This window comes from Rana temporaria, chromosome 13 (genome assembly GCF_905171775.1).
Source record: "Rana temporaria chromosome 13, aRanTem1.1, whole genome shotgun sequence".
In the NCBI taxonomy this organism is placed as follows: domain Eukaryota; kingdom Metazoa; phylum Chordata; class Amphibia; order Anura; family Ranidae; genus Rana; species Rana temporaria.
Genome location: NC_053501.1, coordinates 3,488,666 through 3,513,311, shown reverse-complemented (window position 1 = coordinate 3,513,311; position 24,646 = coordinate 3,488,666). Strand labels below are relative to the sequence as shown.

The 24,646-nt window shown below is 49.3% G+C and overlaps 1 protein-coding gene across 1 annotated transcript; it reads right to left on the bottom strand.

Annotated features, from left to right (window-relative positions):
• Positions 1-1,329: 1,329 nt before the first annotated feature.
• Positions 1,330-24,447, bottom strand: LOC120920768 (cholesterol 24-hydroxylase-like). The gene is made up of 15 exons (XM_040333049.1): positions 24,165-24,447; positions 22,683-22,760; positions 21,044-21,125; positions 19,432-19,502; positions 17,915-18,001; positions 12,172-12,310; positions 11,519-11,629; positions 9,562-9,718; positions 5,347-5,409; positions 5,193-5,265; positions 4,653-4,737; positions 3,796-3,906; positions 2,818-2,906; positions 2,662-2,728; positions 1,330-1,564 (listed from the first exon to the last, which is right to left on the bottom strand). The coding sequence occupies exons 1-15, from the start codon at positions 24,299-24,301 to the stop codon at positions 1,418-1,420; spliced, it is 1,497 nt and encodes a 498-aa protein (XP_040188983.1). The 5' UTR covers positions 24,302-24,447; the 3' UTR covers positions 1,330-1,417.
• Between the last annotated feature and the right edge of the window lie 199 nt (positions 24,448-24,646).

Below are 24,646 nucleotides of genomic sequence, written 5' to 3'. Positions count from 1 at the left end.
GTGGTGACGACATAAGGCCGGGATCATCCGGTGACCATGCCTTTATAAATCGTTGCGCAACCGGCATTGCAGCGGGAGGAAGCGTATCAACATCGAAAAAAGGTGAAGCAGACCAGACTGCCGCTAGTAAGAGAGCTGGAAGAAGATAGCGGAGGTGCCCTGCAAAAGTCAGAAAGAACTGGAGAGCGGGGGCGAAGACCGGGGCCACCGCAAGTAAAAGAGCTGGAAAAAGATAGAGGAGGAGCCTGGCGGAAAGAAACAGAGCGCAGGGAACTCGGAAGAAGACCCCCGGAGTTGCCTAATAAATTACTTTAAAAACCTGTCTAGTTTTTTTTTTCTTGACGCTCCCAAGGGTGAATGGGTAGGGGTACCCCCATACTCATAGGGTGGGGGGGCTGGAATCTGGGGGCCCCCTTATTAAAGGGGGCTCTTGTATTCCGAAAAGCCCTCTGCCCGCAGACCCTGACTACCAGCAGCCAGGGTTGTTGCAAAGAGGCCCTTGTCCCCATGAACATGAGGACAAGGTGCCCCGGGGTGAGGGGGCCACAGGGCATCCCTCTGCCCCAAAGCACCTATGTGCTCGGTCATCCCCACCCACTTTCCTGACCAACTGGACTGTGTGATCGGATAAGGGTCTGGTATGGAATTTGGGGGGGACCCCCATGCTGGGTTTTTTTTTGGCGTAGGGGGGTTCCCCTTGAAATCCATACCAGACCCAAGGGCCTGGTATGCTCTTGGAGGGGGAACCCATGCTGTTGTTTTTTTTTTTTTTTTAATTTGGCTTGGAGTTCCTCCTCGTTCATACCAAATACCAGCTCTGTGGGAGGGAGGGGTTTGCCTTGGAGCCGGTTCACACTGGGGTGACTTCCTGTAAAGCTGCCTCACTATGAACGGGGATCTGACTTGAAATGAATGGGTACAAGTAGCCTAGAAGTCGGATTGAAGTTGTACAGGAACCTTTTTTTTTTTAAGTCAGAGCGACTTCAGTAGTGTACATTAAGACGGCTCCATTCACTTACATTGATTTCTTCATGCGGCGTGACTAGGGGCGACTTGAAGTCAGATCCAAAGTTGGACCTGTGTGAACAGGCTCTTAGTGGTTTGTGATTTTTGTAATATTGCCACAGTGTTGACTCGTGCAGATGCCTGAAAACAGATTATTAAAAACAGGACTTTGGCTTCTCCCTCCTTCCCTGGACTGGCCCACAGTGTCTCACATCTCCCTGGATATATTGACGGCACCTTCACTACCATTCATTATCTTCGCAGAAGAAGAAGTAACTCTTTGTGTGTTGTGTGCGTGTTTAAAAAAGACTTCAAAAGCTGGGAAAGGGTTCTCTAAAATATCTATATTTCTGCATTTATACAACACATCTATAAATGCTAATAGATGACACAATAACAGTAAAAGTTTCAACTATTTATGTCCTCGTGGCCGTAGCCTGCAGATGACGCCATCTTTGGGGCGAAGGGTCGCGTTGTCGACTATGTCAAAGCTCTGTCTCTCCACCAACTCAAATTCAAACCTCTGGAGTAGTTTTGACATGACCACTTTGGCTTCCATCTGTGATACAACAAAGACAGGGGTTAGACCCGGGGCTCCCGCAGATCAGGGGAGCACAGGAGGGGGGGGGGCAACGTCCGTGGGTGGGGTGACCTATTAGGAGAACCTGTCACTTCGCCCAGATTCTCCTTCAAGGCAAATGTACGTATTTTATATTGTATTGGAATGACGTGAAGTCAGTGCCGGCCCAAGACATTGTGCTGCCTGGTACCAAGAATGAAATACTGCCCCCCAAAAAAAAGAATTACGCCCACCAAAATGCCCCCACATCCATTATTTTATATCATGATAACTAAAGTGGACCTATCATGGCTCTATACATGTATATAGAAGTATAAAGAGGACCTGTTATGGCTCTATACATGTATATAGGAGTATAAAGAGGACCTGTCATAGCTCTATACATGTATATAGGAGAATAAAGAGGACCTGTTATGGCTCTATACATGTATATTAGGAGTATAAAGAGGACCTGTTATGGCTCTATTCATGCAATTAGCACCACAGTGGAGCGGAGAGCGGAACGGGAGGAGCGGTGGGGCGCCAATTAGCCCCACAGTGGAGTGGAGAGCGGAGCTGGCGGAATGGGATGGCGGGCGAGCGGCAATTTGCCGTCCCCCTGAAAGTGCCACCTGGAACAATGGTACCATCGGGTCCCATGGTAGGGCCGGCCCTGCGTGAAGTGAAAGTCTTATTCCGCGCTCTGAATTTCCGACAACAAATGTTCGATGGGAGCTTGTTGTCGGAAATTTCCGACCGTGTGTAGGCTCCGCCGGACATTTGCTGTCGGAATCTCCGACAACAAAAATTTGAGAGCTGGTTTTTCCGACAACAAAATCCGTTCTCGTAAATTCCGATCGTGTGTGGACAATTCCGTCGCACAAAATTCCACGCATGCTCCGAATCAAGTACGAGAGGGAAGCGCTCGGTCTGGCAAAACTAGCGTTCGTCATGGAGATCGCACATTCGTCACGCTGTAACGGACTGAAAATCGATTGTCAGTTAAAGCGACGCAGTGCCGAATCGCAAAAAGGGGCCTGGTCCTTTAGCTGCATTTTGGTCCGGGTCTTAGGTGGTTAAGCTTGACCCGCTCTTACCTGAGAAAATACTTGTCCGATGCAGGATCGAGGCCCCAGAGAGAACGGAAGGTACGTGAAGTGTGGTCTAGATAGAATAAAGAACATCATCACCAGGAGGCTCCAACACCCACACAACACCAAGTATAGCCAGAAAACTCTTCTTTTCACTCTTACCTCTTGGAATCCGGACCAAATCTTTCCGGGTCAAACTTCAGCGGGTCGTTAAAGAACTGCTCCGTCCTCCCATAGGCATAGAAGTTAAACTACAAAATATTACAAGAAAAAAAAAACGGATGATGTTGGCTTTCAAGAACCCTTGTACACGGTGACTTGTCGGTATGGTTCCCCTATCCAGATGGTTCCTGTAAGGACTGAGCAGGCGCAATCCTTGCCGACGGAAATCTCCGAACCTCGGCCGGCATCCAGGCTCATTCTTTAACATCCCCGTGGATTGGAGGATGTTAAAAAAAGAGCCAGGAGGCCGACTGGCCACTTTCCTCAAATTCCACGTCGCCCTGGATGCCGGCCGAGGTTCGGAGATTTCCATCGGCAAGGATTGCCATTTTCTAGAAGACCACAGACTAGTAATAAACTAGAAGGGAGCATGCCGAGTGGCTACAATAGAAATTGAGCTGCGGCACCGCCCACCCCCCCGCCCCTGGTCTGTCTGTCATCTGTGACCTGTTGTGGAAAGGGGTGGCGGGTGGGCGGTGCCGCCGCTCAATTTCTATTGTAGCCACTCGGCAGGCTTCCTTCTTGTTTATAACTCGTCTGTGGTCTTCTGGAAAATGGTTGCCTCCAATTTGTTCCCCCTCAGCCTTCAGTAATGGCGGAGGTGACACTGCTGCTGGGATATAGAAGGGCTCTAATGGGGGGGGGGGACTTTATTGAAGGACCCGGCCTTGGGGCGGCACAGGGAGTAAATCCGGGTCCGACTATGCCGCATCTACAGTGGGCAGGTTATACAGTAACCCATGAAATGCATCTAGCATGGACATTGTACAGAGCGATTCCAATACATTCATAAAAAAAAAAAGAAGGCGTGTCTGCGCAGCCTCCTTCGTCCAATCAGGGGGGCAGATTCCGTTTTCCAACCTGTACTAGGATAATGAAATCTGTAATCTGATTGATCGCTCTGTGCATTTCACTTACCACTAAACAGGCGTTTGCAGGAACGGGAATCCCTTCGATGACCATTTCCTTTTCCAGGCTGCGGGAGGTGCCGGGGGCCGAGGGGTATAAACGCAAAGTCTCTTTCAGGACCTGAGGAATGGAGACATTAAATACCATGAAGTGAGGCGGAGAAAAGTGGCGTCTTTGAAAAGCAGCTGTCTCCTTGCTAGCTTCATAGTTGTATGGCCATGGAGGGAACGGGGACGCCCCGTCCGATCCTTCTCCCTCCATGCCCATCTGACAACACAGCTAGGCAGGGGGCAGCCATCACACATTTTGAGGCCCCTTACACAGCTTTAGGTAGGGCCCCCCTGGAGCAGAGAACCGGGGCCCTACTCTCTCCTGTCACAAGATAAGCGGGGGGGGGGGGGGGGGGATAACGAAAGTGTCATCTCTTCTCTCTCCTGCTGTAAGATGATAAACGGGGGGGGGGTTGGTGCCGATGAACAAAACAAAGTCAAGTCTTCTCTCTCCTGCCGCGGGTTGCTAAGGTCAGATGACTTGCTAAAGGTGGGGGGTCAGATGGGAAAGAAAAGATGAATAAAGAAAAAAACCTGGGATGGCTGGGGCCCCATAATTCCTGATGGCTGCCCATACACCGCTCCTCCACCACCCCTGCCCATTGAAATGAATCGCTTCCTTCCGCAGCGCTGCAACATGGCCGCTAGTGGGGGGGGGTTAAACGCACCACATTAGCGGCCGAAAGTGCCGCTAATACTTGGGGCACTTTATGGCAAATGTGTGAAAGTGAAAGTGTGAAAGGGGTCTTACAGTGTAAAAATAATAATAATGTATAGAACATTGTAACCAATATTGTAGCGAAGCATCTTCCATACCTGGGAAAGATAACTCAGTTTGCTCAGATCTTCAAATTCAATGTCCCTTTTGGAACCAATCACCTCGTCCACTTCTGCCTGAACTCTGACAAGGAAAATAAATCCTATCATTGATACTGAAAATATATATATATATAGATCTCTATCTATCTATCCATATAACATTTTTTAATAAAAAATATATAAAAAAACTTTTTTTTTATAAAAAAAATAAAAATAGTATAAAAAACATTTTTTTTAATAAAAAATAAATAAAAAAAGGGGGGTTGCCGTCTGGGGCCCTGGGGGCCCCTTACAGGTGTACTGCCTGTACCCCCCTGATGGCGGCCCTGGTGATCAGTACCTATTTTTTCTCTACATGTGATATAATACATAAGCAAAAAAGTAAATAAATAAAAAAGTCAGAAGTTGACAAAATTCCCCTCCTAAGAGAGAGAAATCTAAAAGCAAGAGCATTTTAAAGGATGTTATGGGGGACACAAGGCTCTGCTGTCTGATGCCGCCTTGCTTGCACCTTCTTAAGGCTCCCCAGCGACTTACCTCTCTAATATCTCGGGGTTTCGTGCCAGTTCCATCACTGCAAATGATAGCTGATTGGCTGTCGTCTCCTGTCCTAACAATGGATAAACAATCAATAAGTACAGCAGAAGACGGGTCAGTGGAGTGATATTTCTAAGATAAACCTTCTACTTACCAGCGATGAAGAAGGTGATAAAATTATCCAACAAAATTTCCATATCGCATGTTTTTTCCAGAGCTGTGAGGACAAAAACAAGTTATGCGAGGCTCATGAATCGCTTATATGCCGCGTACGCGCGATCGGAAATTCTGACAAGAAAACCGTGGATTTTTTTCCGACTGAATTCTGCCTGATGCCGCGTACACGCGATCGTTTTTATATATCATGCCGCGTACACACGATCATTTTTATACATCATGCCGCGTACACGCGATAATTTTTATACATCATACCGCGTACACACGATCATTTTTATACATCATGCCGCGTACACACGATCATTTTTATACATCATGCCGCGTACACACGATCATTTTTATACATCATGCCGCGTACACACGATCATTTTTATACATCATGCCGCGTACACACGATCATTTTTATCTATCATGCCGCGTACACACGATCATTTTTATCTATCATGCCGCGTACACACGATCATTTTTATACATCATGCCGCGTACACACGATCATTTTTATATATCATGCCGCGTACACACGATCATTTTTATATATCATGCCGCGTACACGCGATCATTTTTATATATCAGGCCGCGTACACACGATCATTTTTATATATCATGCCGCGTACACGCGATCATTTTTATATATCAGGCCGCGTACACACGATAATTTTTCGGGTTGTAAAAAACAAAGTTTTTCAGGCTCTAGAAAAAACAACGTTTTTTTCAACTCGATCATTAAAACGGCGTTGCCCACACACGATCATGAAAAAAAAATGCTCTAGCAAAGCGCGGTGACGTACAACACGTACGGCGGCACTATAAAGGGGAAGTTCCATGCGGATGGCGCCACCCTTGGGGCTGCTTTAGCTGATTGCGTGTTAGTAAAAGACAATTTGCGCTTCTCTGTCTGTTACAGCGTGATGAATGTGCTTACTCCATTACCAACGCTAGTTTTACCAGAACAAGCGCTCCCGTCTCATAACTTGCTTCTGAGCATGCGCGGGTTTTTCACATCGTTAAAGCCCACACGTGACCGTTTTTTACAACCCGAAAAACGACAACGTTTAAAACGTCGTGAAAAAATAGAGCACGTGCGAAAAAAAATGTGGCCGTTTTTCAGAACCCGAAAAATGCTCTGAAGTCCACACACAATCTTTTTTAACCACTTAAGACCCGGACTCAAATGCAGGTAAAGGACCCGGACAGTTTTTGCGTCGCTTTAACTGACAATTGCGCGGTCGTGCGACGTGGCTCCCAAACAAAATTGGCGTCCATTTTTTCCCACAAATAGAGCTTTCTTTTGGTGGTATTTGATCACCTCTGCATTTTTTTTTTGTTGCGCTATAAACAAAAATAAAGCGACAATTTTGAAAAAAATTCAATATTTTTTACTTTTTGCTATAATAAATATCCCCCAAAAATATATAAAAAAAATGTTTTCCTCAGTTTAGGGCGATACGTATTCTTCTACCTATTTTTGGTAAAAAAAAATCGCAATAAGCGTTTATCGATTGGTTTGCGCAAAATGTATAGCGTTTACAAAATAGGGGATAGTTTTATTGCATTTTTATCATTTTTATTTTTTTTACTACTAATGGCGGCGATCAGCGATTTTTTTCGTGACTGCGACATTATGGCGGACACTTCGGACAATTTTGACACATTTTTGGGACCATTGTAATTTTCACAGCAAAAAATGCATTAAAAATGCACTGATTACTGTGAAAATGACAATTGCAGTTTGGGAGTTAACCACAAGGGGGCACTGAAGGGGTTATGTATGACTTCATGTGTGTTTCTAGCTGTAGGGGGGCGGGGCTGGACGTGTGACGTCAGTGATCGTGTTTCCCTATATTAGGGAACAGACGATCAATGACAGCGCCACAGTGAAAAACGGGGAAGCTGTGTTTACACTCCCCTCTCCCCGTTCTCCAGCTCCGGGAACCGATCGCGGCCGCGGTCACGGAGCTTCGGACCGGGGCGTGCGCCGCGGTCCACGGCTAGGCACTTAAAGAGGACGTACAGGTACGTGCTTGTGCCCAGCTGTGCCATTCTGCCGACGTATATCTGCAGGAGGCGGTCCTTAAGTGGTTAATGACATTAAAAAAAAACATCGTTTTTTACAACCCGAAAAATGATCGTGTGTACGCGGCATCAGACTTGAGTTGCGCACACACACAGTCACACAAAATTCCGACCGTCAAGAACGAGGTGACGTACAACTACAAATTCCGACAGCAAAAGTCTGGTGGAACATACACACGGTCGGAATTGCATACACGCGGTCACACAAAAGTTCTCTGAACTTTTGACCGCCAAGACCGGAGTGACGTACAACACTACGACGAGCCGAGAAAATTAAGTTCAGTGCTTCCCGAGCATGCGTCAAATTGTTTCCGAGCATGCGTCGGGAATTTTGCACGTTGGAATTGCCACAGACGATCGCAATTTCCAATTAAAATTTTTTTTCGCCTGAAAATTTGAGAACCAGCTCTCCAATTTTTGTTGGTGGAAAAGTCCGATGGGGCCTACAACACGGTCGGGAAGCTCACATCGGACTTTTCTTGTCGGAAATTCCGATCGCGTGTACGCGGCATTACAGTAAAACAACGACATTCCAAATCTCAAATCCATTTCTTACTTTGTTGGCAAATAGGGATGAGCCGAACACCCCCCCCCCCCCCCCCCGTTCGGTTCGCACCAGAACCTGCGAACACACCAAAAGTTTGTGTGAACTTTAGAATCCCGTTAAAGTCTATGGGACTCGAACGTTTGAAATCTAAAGTTCTAATTTTAAAGGCTAATATGCAAGTTATTGTCCTAAAAAGTGTTTGGGGCCCCGGGTCCTGTCCCAGGGGACATGTATCAATGCAAAAAAAAGTTTTAAAAACTGACGTTTTTTTTGGGAGCAGTGATTTTAATAATGCCTGAAGGGTCTGGAATGGATATTTGGGGGGAACCCCACGTCATTTTTTTTTATTATTTGACACAGGGTTCCCCTTAATATCCATATCAGACCTGAAGGGCCTGGTAATTGAATTTAGGGGGACCCCCACGCATTTTTTTTATTTTTTATTAATGACTTTTCTCTGTATTGCCGGGAGCCAACAATTCATTATAGCCGCGAGTGATTTTAAATGACTTTTTTTCCTTCAGAAATTAAATTTTGTGCAGGGACAGTTCTAAGCACGGGAAACAAGCGCTACTTTACAGGCATATTATACACCCCCCACTAGGTACGAAATTTAAAGTAATATTTCACTTTTATTGTTTCACTTTTAGCATTATTAAGTTCACTGCTCCCGAAAAACTTTTTTTTGCATTGATACATGTCCCCTGGGACAGGACCCGGGTCCCCAAACACTTTTTAGGACAATAACTTGCATATTAGCCTTTATAATTAGCACTTTAGATTTCAAACGTTCGAGTCCCATAAACTTTAACTGGTATCTAAAGTTCACACGAACTTGCCGCGAACACCCCAAATTGTTCGCTGTTTGGCGAACAGGCAATGTTCGACTCGAACTCGAAGCTCATTTTTTAGGGAACTCCTGTGAGATGTTTTGCACACAGACGTGCGCAAGCGCATAGCCTTTGCCATGCTCGCAATTGTGGGCACGCATGCGCACAGACGCGAGCACGCACGCACACGTACGAGCCTAATCCCGTTTGGCGCCAGACAGCCTATTTAAAGGGAGTCTGGGCTCTTGTGCTTTGCTGACTGGTCTTCAGCTGTGTTCCTGAATCCTGCTCTGATCCTGTGTGTCTTCCCAGTATTTTGACCCGGCTTGCTCTTGACCTTCTGTGTTATGTTCCTGTACTGATGCCCATCTCTGACCCGGCTCCGTTCCTGACTCTGGCTCTGTCTATGATTTGGTACCTCTCTGCCCGCTTGCTGACAAACCTGGCTATCCCTGAGACCTTGCTCCTGTCTATGCCCCTGGTTGCTGTTAACCCTCAGTTACCTGCCTGGCTGTTACCTGTTCCTGCTCAGCTCACCAAAGTCTGATCCAGGCCGCTGAACCCTGCTAAGCTGTTCCCTAGGGACCCCCGGCTCTAGGCACTCGTGTCCCTCTTGTCCTTCGGCTTCCTCTGTCTCACCTTCAGCAGAGCCAGGACAGGAGATATAAGAGAGGCCGACCTCATCAAATCAGTCTCCCATCCGATCCCTGACATCATGCCTATTGGCAAACACTTGACTTACATGCGCCTTTGAGGATCTGTGATAATATGTCGGTGGGTATCTCCTCCCCGTCCTCTATGGCCTTCTGTCTCTTCTCTATGCATTCTTTGCCCGTCTGGCGGAGGAGCCGGACGCTCTCCTGGACGGCTCTGATAAAACCACGTTTTCCTGGGTTGAACTGTTTGGAAAATAATAAAACATTTACATCAGTTCATAAAACATCAGTTCACCAAAAATTTATTTTGTAGACACAGGAGAGTTTGGGCCCTTTCACCGGACGGACCTCTCAGGTCCGCCTGACAGTTTTTTAGGTGGGCCTGAACGGGTGCTCCTCTATGGAGCCACGGATGTCATGCCCGCTGACCCGCTCCGATCCGCCAAAGTGTGATGGAGGAAAACCCTACAACGGACTCTACGGTCTGTCGCCATCCGATCCCCCCATAGGGGAGAGCGGCGTTCTGACAGGTCGGTCCCTGCGCAGTGTGTGCGGAGAGACCGGCCTGTCATCTGCCTGCTCAGCGGGGATCGACGGAGCGATCCCCACTAAGCAAAGAGGAGCCCGAACACGGACAGCCCCGTGTGAAAGGTCCCTTAAACATCCTGACCGTCTTTATTATCTCTCATGGACACCATTGGTGAGATCTATGTGCTGAGCTCCCTGGTCTGATGTGCCCTTCATGAGGGGTCTCACCCTCCCTGCGCTGAGCTCCATGGTCTGCATACCTGCTGTGCCCATTATGAGCTGTCTCACCCTCCCTGCGCTGAGCGCCCAGGTTTGCACACCTGCTGTGCCCATTATGAAGGGTCTCACCATCCCTGTGCTAAGCGCCCAGGTTTGCACACCTGCTGTGCCCATTATAAGGGGTCTCACCATCCCTGCGCTAAGCTCCCAGGTTTGCACACCTGCTGTGCCCATTACGAGGGGTCTCACCATCCCTGCGCCAAGCGCCCAGGTTTGCACACCTGCTGTGCCCATTACGAGGGGTCTCACCATTCCTGTGCTAAGCGCCCAGGTTTGCACACCTGCTGTGCCCATTATGAGGGGTCTTACCATCCCTGTGCTAAGCGCCCAGGTTTGCACACCTGCTGTGCCAATTACGAGGGGTCTCACCCTCCCTGCGCTGAGCGCCCAGGTTTTCACACCTGCTGTGCCCATTATAGGGGTCTTACCCTCCCTGCGCTAAGCACCCAGGTTTGTACACCTGCTGTGCCCATTATGAGGGGTCCCACCATCCCTGCACTGAGATTTCAGGTTTGCACACCTGCTGTGCCCATTACAAGGTGTCTCACCATCCTTGCGCTAAGCGCCCAGGTTTGCACACCTGCTGTGCCCATTATGAGGGGTCTCACCATCCCTGTGCTAAGCGCCCAGGTTTGCACACCTGCTGTGCCAATTACGAGGTGTCTCACGATCCCTGTGCTGAGCGCCCAGGTTTGCACACCTGCTGTGCCCATTATGAGGGGTCTCACGATCCCTGTGCTGAGCGCCCAGGTTTGCACACTTGCTGTGCCCATTATGAGGAGTCTCACTCCCTGTGCTGAGTTCCCGGGTCTGTACACCCACTCTGCCTATTATGAGGGGTTCCCACCATCCCTGTGCTGAGTTCCGGGGGGCTGCAGACCTGCTGTGCCCATTATCAGGCAGGAAGAGTAGAAGGTAAGTACACGCTGCTCATGTTTCATACATATAGTAGAGGGAACCTGTTACTTCTTCCAGCTTTGGTCACAAGCAGGGGCGGACTGACCATTGGGACTTTCGGGCACTGCCCAAGGGCCCCATGCCACTAGGGGGCCCCATCAGGGTTGCCAGGCTCAATAAAACCAGGGTCATAGATCGTGGTGTCCATCTGTAAGCCCGGGGGCCCCATAATCTTCTATTGCCCGGGGGCCCCATGGGTTGTCAGTCCGCCCCTGGTCACAAGACAGGTTTCTTTTTATTTAATAGCACAGGCCACAATTTCCACCAGAACACACCGACCTTTATCAGAGGGTTGCGGGTTTCGCTCACGCCTCTCATCACCATGGAAATCGCTCGGGGGAAGGGCGTCTGGTCATCACGCAGAGAGTTCAGTTCCATTCCAAAGGCGACCTGCAAATACCGCGACACATCATTGGATCTGGTGACTTTCCGGTCCCTTCTACTTATATTATTAGATAAAAATGTATTTTATCCCAATGATATTGTTTATTTATCAGTGAATTTCTCCATAGCACAGATTTCACCAGAATATGGCACAATTAACCACTTAAGACCCGGACCTTTAGGCAGGTAAAGGACCCGGGCAGTTTTTGCGATTCGGCACTGCGTCGCTTTAACTGACAATTGCGCGGTCGTGCGACGTGGCTCCCAAACAAAATTGGCGTCCTTTTTTTCTTTTGGTGGTATTTGATCACCTCTGTGGTTTTTATTTGTTGCGCTATAAACAAAAATAGAGCGACAATTTTGAAAAAAATGCAATATTTTTTCCTTTTTTGTATAATAAATATCCCCCAAAAATATATAAAAAAAAAAATTTTCCCTCAGTTTATGGACGGGCCGCCACTGGTAAGGAGCCAGGATGGGGGCAGTCCAGGGTTTACAACTTTAACCCCTTTGCCTTCCCGAGAAACGTTTTAATGTTCCTCAGATACCTTCGCAATGACGTCCAGCGTTACTTTACTCATCATCTCATGCATGGAAAACTCTGCTTTCCCATCGGCTTTCTCTGCCAATTGCTCCATCAGATCCTCTGCTTTTTCATTGAAAGTGCCCATCAATCCCATCAGATACCTGCAAAAAAAAAGAACACACAGGTTTCCAGCTAAACTCTCACCTCTAGACTGTAGTGAAATATATACAGAGGAACCTCGGATTACGGGCATAATCCTTTCCAGGAGAATGCTCGTAATTCAAAGCGCTCGCATATCAAAGCGAGTTTCCCCATTGAAGTCAATGGAAATGAAAATAATTTGTTCCGCATTGACTTGCAATACCACATGTGGCCAGAGGCGGGGGGGGGGCTGGAGAGCCTCAGAAACATCCGGAGAGGCCCGAGGACACTTCGGCTGACCTTGGCAAACCACGGAAAGACTCCATTCACGAGCCTTTCCGAGCCAAGCTGTCCTCGGGTCTTTCCGTGCATTTCCGAACGGCGCCGATCCACCTCAGGCCAAATGCGGTGTGACGGTATCGGTATGATATCCCCGTCAACGTTCCCTTCTTCCCATAACGAAAATCACCCCAATATTCCACGAGGAGGGATATCCCTGGAATCGCCCAGAAAGCCACACATGAGACCAGCTTACTGCTTGAACAACACAGACTTTAATGTTATAACACACAGCTTATATGTCATTTCCAAAACTGTTACAATGACAAATCTCCGCCCCCCTCACACTGGGGCTTCCATACAGATTATAGGTAGACACGACGGGGCCGATGCTGAAACACATTTTCTTTAGACAATGACATCAATGACGCTGAGCACTAGCTGTACTGAATACATCAACCAGACCGCTCGACCCCGCATATAGAGACATAATTACCACAATGAAGCAATCAGAATAATTAACACAAGCCACTTAAACCCAGCTCTCCTTCACACAACACAATAGATCAATTAACCGAGAGAAATAGTGAGGGGACATTAGCACATCAATAACCTGGCTAGCAGGGAGCAGTAAACTGAGACATATAGGCAAATGTATCACAATGGCCCCCCTTTTGCTCCCTGCTCCGGCAAACCCGGTTGGACCTTCCCTGGTCCAGTAGGGTTGACGGGTTCAGAGCTATTAGTCAGAGGTTAACTCCGTTTGGCATGACTGACCTCCCTTGGCAACTGCTTCAGACTCAGGTATGTCACCGGGTCGTCAGATCACACGCCGGTCAGTCCCCAAGTCTTTGTGCGATCTGCAAAGTCACCAGAAGTCAGTGTGAAGACAGCGAATGGGTCTGTGCGCCGCCGTCTAGGTGTCCCGCTATGGGAGGGGGCAGGTTATATTTGTTGAAATGCTGTAGCACTGGTGCTCAGAGTCCGGGGGGGAGGGGAATCAGAGCCCCATAAGGTCAGCCACCCCCTGCTCCCTCCGCAGCCGCCGGTTCTCCTCTTGGAGCTTCTCCAGCTCCATCTCCAGTTCATGCTGCTGTGACCTCAGGTGGTTGTTCTCCTCCTCCCTGCGGCTTATGCACTCCTCCAGCTCTATGTACTCACGGATCAGCTCCTGCTTGCTCATGTCCTGCAGGCTCTCCACGTGGTCCTTCATCATCAGGAACTGGGTGGTGGTGTAAGGGGCCACCGGTGGGCCCTTGGCGAACATCTCGGCACGCATCTGGGACGCCCGCTGCGACTCCCTCTCCTCCAGTCGCTTCTTCTCCTCCCAGGTCAGCTTGTTATACGGCTTCCAGGACCTCTTCTTCTTGAAGGGTGGCCGGCGGTGCCTCTTTCTGCCCAGCTCCCTCCAGGGCCCCTCCGGCTCAGGGCTGTCGCCCATGACCAGCTGACAATGGTGTTCCCTGTTGTCCGTAATAACAGATTGTACCATGAGGGCTTCGTAAGGGGTGCCCAATGGTTCTTCCTGACCCAGCTCCTTTGGATCCCAAGCCGAGTCTACACAATGGGCTGCTGCTGGTGGGCGGTACCCAGGTTGAGACCAATTTGACCTGGTGTTGTCATTCATGGGGCAATTCTGCTTGAAGTGACCCAGCTGTTTGCACCGGAAGCAGCGTTGTTCGTTGCCCTCCTGGCGATGATAGCGAGGGCTAGATGTCACCGGTCTGTTAGGAGGTTGGTATCTAGCGGTTGGTGGGTGTGAGGGCACCGTTTGTGGTGGAGGTTGTTCCTGTGGTGTGACCTGGTTCGTCTTGCGAGTATCTGCATATTCATCCGCCAACTTCGCGGCCTCTGGTAGAGTCATGGGCCTGCGATCTCTCACCCAATCCTTGACGTCCGTCTGGATGTGATTGTAAAATTGCTCCAGGAGCATTAGTTGCAAAATGTCCTCTGCGGTGGTGGCCTGGCTGCTGTTAGCCCAGTTAGAGGCCGACCGGGACAATTGGCATGCCCATTCCGCATAAGAGTCTTTCGTGGTTTTGCGTGAGTCCCTGAACTTCTGTCGGTGGGACTCTGGGGTTACTGCATAACGAGCCAGGAGCACTTCTTTAACCCGGGCGTAGCTATGGATATCCTGATCTGGCACGGTCCGGAAAGCATCAGAAGCTTTGCCTGACAGTTTGCCTGACAATATTGAAACCCAGTCTCCTCTAGCTATTCGGTGCAGGTTACATTGTCGCTCAAAATCCGCCAGGAAGTTATCAATCTCACAGTCCTTTTCATCAAAAGCTTTAAAAGCGCTAAACGGAATCTTCCTTGCGTCTGCTGTGCTGTACTCACTGTTCGTAGAAGGTGCGGCTGCTTGTTGGACTGCTGCCAGTTTTAACTGTAGCTCTGCGTCTCTTATTTGTTTATCCTTCTGTAGTTCTGCGTCCCTTATTTCTTTAGCCTCCTGTAGCTCCGCGTCTCTTATTTCTTTAGCCTTCTGTAGCTCTGCGTTTACTAACATGTCCATCACTTTCAGTACCACATCTGGCGTTGGGTTCGGGCCGAACCACGCTAGCTTCTCTCTCATTAGCTTGTTGGCTGGCGATTCCTCCTCCTGAATCACTGGTGTCTCCATCTCTTGTACTGCTGGCGTTGCTGCAATCCCGTCCTCCTGGTCTAGCTCCATTGATTCTGCTATGATGACCCGCTTGGTTTTGTTGCTAGCAATCCTTCCACGAACTTCCAGTAGTTCTTCCAGTGTCTGCTTGGAATCCGGGTGTGAAGGGGAATAGAAGGGAAAAATCCCACTGCTACCAACCAATTGTGACGGTATCGGTATGATATCCCCGTCAACGTTCCCTTCTTCCCATAACGAAAATCACCCCAATATTCCACGAGGAGGGATATCCCTGGAATCGCCCAGAAAGCCACACATGAGACCAGCTTACTGCTTGAACAACACAGACTTTAATGTTATAACACACACAGCTTATATGTCATTTCCAAAACTGTTACAATGACAAATCTCCGCCCCCCTCACACTGGGGCTTCCATACAGATTATAGGTAGACACGACGGGGCCGATGCTGAAACACATTTTCTTTAGACAATGACATCAATGACGCTGAGCACTAGCTGTACTGAATACATCAACCAGACCGCTCGACCCCGCATATAGAGACATAATTACCACAATGAAGCAATCAGAATAATTAACACAAGCCACTTAAACCCAGCTCTCCTTCACACAACACAATAGATCAATTAACCTTTAGAAATAGTGAGGAGACATTAGCACATCAATAACCTGGCTAGCAGGGAGCAGTAAACTGAGACATATAGGCAAATGTATCACATGCGGTACTGCAGGCCACATTAGCTTGAATTCTGCTCGTTTTGTGAGGCAGCACTCGCAACCCGAGCTTTAAAAAAAGTTGCCTGTCTTTCAAAACGCTCGTTAACCTCGTTACTCGTAAACCGAGGTTCCACTGTACTATGAAACAGAGAAGTGCAGGGTGTAGTCATATTACTAACTCCTCCCCTTTACACATGTTTCTATGGCTACGACTCAAACACAGAGATGATCCCCTAAGAAGTCTTCATTAGTGTCCCCCATCAGAGTCCCCCCCCCAACCGGTGTCCCCTATCAGAGCCCCACAGCAGGTGTCCCCCATCAGAGCCTCCCAGCAGGTGTCCCCCATCAGAGTCCCCCCCCAGCCGGTGTCCCCCATCAGAGCCTCCCAGCAGGTGTCCCCCATCAGAGCCCCACAGCAGGTGTCCCCCATCAGAGCCCCCCACAGCAGGTGTCCCCCATCAGAGCCTCCCAGCAGGTGTCCCCCATCAGAGCCCCACAGCAGGTGTCCCCCATCAGAGCCCCCCACATCAAGTGTCCCCCATCAGAGCCCCCCACAGCAGGTGTCCCCCATCAGAGCCCCCCACAGCCAGTGTCCCCCATCAGAGCCTCCCAGCAGGTGTCCCCCATCAGAACGTGTTCCGGTACTAGGCTCCGCTGTGGTACCCAGCCCGGATTCCGGGGACAGCGGGAGGTATGCGCTCTTGTCAGTTACCAGCAGAGAGAGCAAGCGGGATGGGGAACCGCGCTCCGCCTCTGGACACAGACAAGGAGGAGGGAGGGGAGCACTTTGGAGCTTCGGCGCCCCCACCTCTGCGGCGCCTGGGTGCAGCGCACCCCGTGCACCCTGCCTAGGATCGGCCCTGGCCTGACCTCAGAAATGCCCTTCTTGAAGAACGGTCAAACATTCCCATAGACACCCTCCTAAGCCTTGTAGACATTCTTCCCAGAAGAGGTGAAGCTGTTGTAGCTGCAAAGGGCGGAGCCAACTCAATATTGAACCCTACGGGACTAAGACTGGGGCACCATTAAAGTTCATGTGCGTGTAAAGGCAATATAGGCCCAGATTCTCAAAGGGCTTACGACGGCACAACGCAATGTACGCCGTCGTAAGTCCTAATCTGGGCCGTCGTATCTATGCGACTGATTCATAGAATCAGTTACGCATAGATATCCATTAGATCCGACAGTCGTAAGGCTCTTAAATGCAATTTTTATTTTTTGCCGCTAGGTGTCGCCTCCGTCGTTTTCCCCGTCGAGTATGCAAATTAGCTAAATACGCGAATTCCCGAATGTACGCGCGGTCGACGCAGTGAAGTTACGACGTTTACGTTAGTTTTGCGCGGCGTAAAGTTGCCCCTGCTATATGAGGGGCAACCAATGTTAAGTATGGCCGTCGTTCCCGCGTCGAAATTTAAAAATTTACGTTGTTTGCGTAAGTCGTCCTTGAATGGGGCTGGACGCCACGTCGAAACCAATGACGTCCATGCGACGTCATTTGGAGCAATGCACCCTGGGATATTTTTCTGATGGCGCATGCGCAGTACGTTCGGCGCGGGAACGCGCCTAATTTAAATGCTACACGCCCCCTACCCGGCTAATTTGAATTAGGCAGGCTTGCGCCGGGTGATTTACGCTACGCCGCCGCAACTTTACAGTGAATAAAGCACTTGCCTGTAAAACTTGCGGCGGCGTAACGTAAATCAGATACGTTCCGCCCGCACAGTTTTACGCCCATCTACGAGAATCTGGGCCATTGTGTAGCTTGTGTAGGGGACAGAGCTGTGGGAGGGACCCATCAGGCTCCACCCACTACAGGTTTCCTGCAGAAAACTTCAGGAGGGGGGGCGGAGACAAGACCAGTCTCCCTGCACAAGGGGAGAGAGCAGCAGTGCTTGGTCTTTATTACAGGAAGCTCCTTCACAGAAGCAAAGGGCAGCTGTTTTCTCATGCAGGATAGACAAAGGATATGAAAAACCGAGCCCAGAATTCATCTTTATCTTACGTCCTGCTGAAGGCGGGATCCATCATCCTCCTCTGCTTGTGCCAATGCTCGTGATCGCGATCTGTCACCAGGCCGTTCCCCAAAAACCTGCAAGACAATTGCGGCTGAATTACTTGGGTGCCGATTGCTTTAACCACTTAAGGACCGAGCCCGTTTTTTCAGACTCGGTGTTTACAAGTTTAAAACATTTTTTTTTTGATAGAAAATTACTCAGAACCCCCAAACATTATATATATTTTTTCTAACCCCCTAGAGAATACCGTATGTCACACCGTATTTGCGCAGCGGTCTTACAAGCGCACTTTTAATTTGGGCCCCATAATATCCTATTGCCCGGGGGCCCCATAATCTCCTATAGCCCAGGGGCCCCATAATCTCCTATTGCCCGGGGGCCCCATAATCTCCTATTGCCCAGGGGCACCATAATCTCCTATTGCCCGAGGGCACCATAATCTCCTATTGCACGGGGGCCCCATAATCTCCTATTGCACGGGGGCCCCATAATCTCCTATTGCCCGGGGGCACCATAATCACCTATTGCACGGGGGGCCCATAATCTCCTATTGCCCGGGGGCACCATAATCACCTATTGCCCGGGGGCCCCATAATCTCCTATTGCACGGGGGCCCCATAATCTCCTATTGCCCGGGGGGCCCCATATTCTCCTATTGCCCGGGGGCCCCATAATCTCCTATTGCCCAGGGGGGCCCATAATTTCCTATTGCCCGGGGCACCATAATCTCCTATTGCCCGGGGGCACCATAATCTTCTATCACCCGGGGCACCATAATCTCCTATTGCCCAGGGGCACCATAATCTCCTATTGCCTGAGGGCCCCATAATCTCCTATTGCCCGAGGGCCTCATAATCTCCTATCGCCCGGGGGCCCCATAATCTCCTATTGCCCGGGGGCCCATAATCTCCTATTGCCCGGGGGGCCCATAATCTCCTATTGCCCGGGGGGCCCATAATTTCCTATTGCCCGGTGCACCATAATCTCCTATTGCCCGGGGGCCCATAATCTCCTATTGCCCAGGGGCCCCATAATCTCCTATTGCCTGGGGGCCCCATAATCTCCTATTGCCCGGGGGGCCCATAATCTCCTATTGCCCAGGGGCCCCATAATCTCCTATTTCCTGGGGGCCCCATAATCTCCTATTGCCCGGGGGCACCATAATCTCCTATTGCCCGGGGCACCATAATCTCCTATTGCCCGGGGGCACCATAATCTCCTATTGTCTGGGGGGCCCATAATCTCCTATTGCCCTGGGGGCCCCATAATCTCCTATTGCCCGGGGGCCCCATAATCTCCTATTGCCCGGGGGGGCCCATAATCTCCTATTGCCCGGGGGCACCATAATCTCCTATTGACAGCAGATGTCCAATGGAGCCTACGCATGGTCGGAATTTTACGACAACAAGCTCCCATCGAACATTTGTTGTCGGAAATTTCCGAGCGTGTGTACGCGACTACGCGGCATTACAGGGACTTTATAGATTGTAAATCCAGGACTTACCTGACACCAAAGAGATGGAAAGCGTTCTTGTAGACCGAGTCCTTTGTGAATGTGGGTGACAGCAGAATTTCCTGAATGATAAATAAAAACATAAAAAAACATCATTTTTTTACTGAACATTATTAGTCCCCAAATGTTACAGATGTCCCAGTTGTGTTCTTATTTTCCCTTCTATCTTTATGTCCCCAGCTCCCCTTCTACACTTCCCCAATATCCGCGAGGTAGAGATACTCAGGTCATTTGCAAGGCGCCATTCACACAAAAACCATCTACAGACGCTCGGTTTTTTTGTTTTGTTTTTTTTAATTTTTGGTTTGGCACACTTTTTTTGTAGCTGCTGATTTTTAATAAACACAAAAACGTCTGGAACTCCACTTTAAAATTAGTTTTGCCTATAGTTCACTTCTTACTTGAACTTGCGAGTCTTAATTGGGTCATGGGTTTACTGCAGGTCAGACTGGATGACTCACAGAGGCAGGTCTCTGGTGCCTCCCCTTGGTTCAGGAAGTTTGGAGAAATTTCCAGAAGCTAGAGGGCCCGAGGCCAGGAGGGTTGATTTGCATAGTTAGGGGTGCTATACCCAAGCAGTGGGTCTGGCAGGGTGGCTGAGCCAGCCCTCAAATATGGAGTCATATGAGTCATGCCAGCAGGGGAGTCGGGTGAAAGATGGAGTCTGGGGGGGGGGGGGTCTGCGTCCGGGCTGGCTTGGGAGGATCCTGACAGCAGTGCGGTTTGAAAGAAATCTTGCCTAAGGACATCAGCACACCTAGGAATACACAAGGGACTTCTACATGTAGCAAGCCTTTCTGGAAGACAGTATTTTGCTTAACCCTTCCTAGCCCTTGCCCTGGGAGATCTTTGGAGAAGTCGGGAGGGCTGGTAGTCCTGCAGACAGTAGAACTGGAATCTCCAGTGGAGTTGGAGATACTCTGGAATGCAGCCTACAACACTGTGCTACTTTCCAAGGGAGTTCCCAGTCCTTAACCACTTCCGTACCGGCACACCGCCATATGACGCCCACAGAGGGGATCTCACCATCCCGGGTGGACGTCATATGACGTCCTGGACTTTGTGCGGTGATATCTGAATGATGGGTGCAGCTAGAGGCATCATTCGGATATCATTGTGTTCGTGCAGCGATCCTGCGCACCATAAGAATGATCATAGGGGGAAGTTTAATAGAATAACCTGTGCTTACATAGAACAAATTAAAACCGTGCAATGGTAAAAATCCACAAGCGGCGTCCTCAGCGCCTGCTTACGTCACTCCAGGTGTACGTCCGTCCAATCCCTACGCGTTACGACACGGGGTCACGTGTCTTCGTCTGGGGAACCTGATTGGCGGTAGAGCTAATGTTTATATATACCAAAAACGGAAGTTGTGACGCGGCCATTTTGTTGTAGTCCACAACACAATACATGCTATGCCTACTCCTTAGACGACACAGCAACGCCAGATATGGTTACTACTTAGCTAAACAGTGGGTGACCTCTCCGCAATGAAACCTGGAAGCTGATTGGCTTCTAGGCAGAGCCGCGGCAGATTTTGCGCTCTCCAGCTCCAGTAAATGTGAACGGGGGGGGGGGGGGCTTATAGAACAAGTAATGTCACCTTAACAGCATCGGCGCTGTTGACCAGGATCATCACTCTGTGGAAAGCATAAACACGAACGACGGGACCGTAGAGCTGTGACCTGAAAAACACGAACGTTTGATTTTAAATATTAGATTTTCATGTGATGGTTATTTATGAAGGACGGAATACATTCATTCTACTGTAATCATTTAAAGGGGTTTTCCAGCCATTTTTTAAGTTTATTAAAAGTCAGCAGCTACAAAAAGTGTAGCTGTTGGCTTTTAATAAACAGACACTTACCTGCTCCAGCGCTCCAGCGATGCGCCGGCCGGTGAGGGGGGGAGAGGAGCGGAACCCCGGCCGGCGCGTCGCCGATCGGCTCTCCCTGTCAGCTTGAACCCGAGAAATGCCGTTTACCGGCACTTCCTGGTTCACACGATGATCAGCTGTGATTGGTCACAGCTGATCACATGGTTAGCAGCCTCTGACAGAGACTCCTTATCACGATTGGGTGTCAGAAATCAGACTGACACTCCGCACTCGTGTATACACTACAGAGGGAAGGGCCGTCATTAACCACTTGAGAGCCGCGCTATAGACGAAAGACGTCCACAGCGCGGCTCTCAACTGCCGGGTGGATGTCCCTGGACGTCCTTTTATGTGCATTCCCCACGTGCGCCGCTGGGAAACACTGTGCCTGGCGCATCGTTGAGATGCCGATGCGTGTACCTGGCGGCCGCGATGTCCGCCAGGTGCCCGGGATCGGCGGTGACAGCAGGGACGTGGATCTGTGTGTAATGATGGGGTGTAAACACAGAGCTCCACGTCCTGTCAGGGAGAGAGGATACCGATCTGTGTCCCTTGTACATAGGGACACAGATCGGTCACCCCCCCCAGTCACCCCCCTCCCCCCACACAGTTAGAACACACCCAGGGAATACATTTAACACCTTCCTCACCCCCTTCCCTGCCAGTCACATTTATACAGTGACCAGTGCATTTTTATAGCACTGATCGCTGTATAAATGTGAATGGTCCCAAAATTGTGTCAAAAGTGTCCGATACGTCCGCCGCAATGTCACAGGCCTGACAAAAACAAAATCGCCGCCATTACTAGTAAAAAAAATCAAAAAAAAATCATAAATCTATCCCCTATTTTGTAAACGCTATAACTTTTGCGCAAACCAATCGCTTATTGCGATTTTTTTTAAACAAAAATATGTAGAAGAATACGTATCGGCCTAAACTGAGGGAAAAAATATAAAAAAACATTGAGATATTATTATAACAAAAAGTAAAAATGTGGTTTTTTTTTTTTTGTCTTTTTTTGTTTATAGCGCAAAAAATAAAAACCGCAGAGGTGATCAAATACCACCAAATGAAAGCTCTCTTTGTGGGGAAAAAAAAGATAAAAATATAATTTGGGTACAGCGTTGTATGACCGCGCAATTGTCATTCAAAATGCGTCAGAGCTGAAAGCTGAATATTGGTCTGGGCACGAAGGGGGTTTAAGTGCCCGGTAATGAAGTGGTTAAAGTCCATGTGCGTGTAAAGGCAGGCGTCCCAATACTTTTGACAATACATTCTGTGAATAGTACAACTACGCCAAACAGGTTTCCACCTTCCACCTTTGACCGCAGACACATTCTTTTTCAGTAAGCGCAGCAAAACTTACCACTGAAGAATCAGCTCATGCAGCAGGCTGTCCGCCTTCATCGCTCTCATTAGTGAGGGGGCGTGACCCAGAAGAAAGCTGAAAAAAATAAGTACCGGTATAACATTTATCTGGAATAACATTTTATGCAATAAACATAAAAAAAAAACTGCATTTATAGATCAATGTTTAACCATTTCAGCCCTGGAAGTTTTTACCCCCCCCCCCCCCCAATGACCAGGCTATGTTTTGATATTTAGCACTTTAACCACTTCAGCCCCCCGGACCATTTGGCTGGCCAAAGACCGGGCCACTTTTTGCGATTCCGGGCACTGCGTCGCTTTAACTGACAACTCCAGTGTTCTTTGGCTGGAACGAGGAGCTCCCAACTCTCCCTGAATATGCCTTTTTTTTAACCACTTAAGACCCGGACTTTTAGGCTGCATTCACACCTCAGCGTAGGTGATCTGCGGCGTATTGCGGCGACATCAAATAGGCGTTTTGTCCCGCGATTTGCGGCGACAAAACGCGACGTTTTAAACATTGTTTTTTGCTGGAGGGGTGATTTTTTACATGGTCGGCTATGCCCGAACGCCGGAGCCGCCCGAAAAAAAAGGGTCTGGAACTTCTTTTGAGCTTCAGGTGTTTCGGCGTTCGGCGTGGAGATGTGAACCATCTCCATAGCCGACCATGTAAAATCACCCCTCCAGCGTATTAGGGGCTGCTGCGGCGTCGCGCTTCAGGCGTATATACGTCTAGGTGTGAATGCAGCCTAATGCCGGGTACACACGAGAGGATTTATCCGCGGAAACAGTCCTCCGGACCGTATCCGCGGATAAATCCTCTGGCGGATTTTGATCTCCTGGTTGTACTAACCAGGAGATCAAAATCCCCGCGGAATTCCGTCCGCGGTGTCGCGCCGTCGCCGCGATGACGCGGCGACGTGCGCGACGCTGTCATATAAGGATATCCACGCATGCGTCGAATCATTACGACGCATGCGAGGGATGGGTTCGGACGGATCGATCCGGTGAGTCTGTACAGACCACCGGATCGATCCGCTGGAGCCGATTCCAGCGGATAGATTTGTTAGCATGCTAAGAAATTTTTATCCGCTGGAAATCGGTCGGCCCGAAATATATCCGCGGATAAATATCCGCTGGATCGTACACACCAGCGGATCTATCCGCTGAAACCGATCCGCGGATCAATTTCAGCGGATCGATCCTCTCGTGTGTACGGGGCCTAAGGCAGCTAAAGGACCCGGGCCATTTTTTGCGATTCGGCACTGCGTGGGAAACACTTTTTGATAGATAAAAAGTGCATTTTATATACAACTGATCAGACCAAAATGAGGGACAAATGAGGAGGATGAGGGACATTGCTCCAAATCAGGGACAGTTGGGGGTATGCAACAGTATGGATGGATACAAAGTTGCATGTTTGATTACATTTGTAACCTTTGTATCTTCAGCAAAGCAATACAAAGTCCTGAGTGCTCACCTGTCCCTGGGGGGTCCCGGGATGTGGTCATACTTCAGGTGGATGTAGTGGAGGTAGGTAGAGTAGAGGAGGAAGGAGACTAGGAATAGCCCCAGTATAAGCAGGATAGCCCAGGAGATCAGATCCCACAGTGACATCACAATGGCCACCTAATTGTCACTCTGTGCGTTGTCTGTATCTGAGGCTGGGCCCTCTCTCTGAGCAGGAAGTGTCACCCGGGGGGAGGGTTTCTTATGTACATTGAGTAGGCTGGAGAGGCAGTACAGATCCTTTAGGATTAGATTTCCTCTAAGGGCCCCGACCAAGCGACTGCCAAGACTTTATACGTCACGAGATCTTCAGCGTCACAACTCCAGTGTTCTTTGGCTGAAACGAGGAGCTACCAACTCTCCCGGAATATGCCTTTTTTTTTTTTTAACCGCTTAAGACCCGGACCTTTAGGCAGCTAAAGGACCCGGCCGTTTTTTGCGATTCGGCACTGC

Bases quoted from the DNA above. Each gene is read 5' to 3' on its own strand.
- LOC120920768 (XM_040333049.1), bottom strand. From the start codon at position 24,301: ATGTCACTGTGGGATCTGATCTCCTGGGCTATCCTGCTTATACTGGGG. The intron at 22,761-24,164 runs GTGAGCACTCAG...TATTTTTTTCAG, and splicing joins CCGGGACCCCCCAGGGACAG to CTTTCTTCTGGGTCACGCCC. The intron at 2,729-2,817 runs GTAAGAGTGAAA...TATTCTATCTAG, and splicing joins TTTGGTCCGGATTCCAAGAG to ACCACACTTCACGTACCTTC.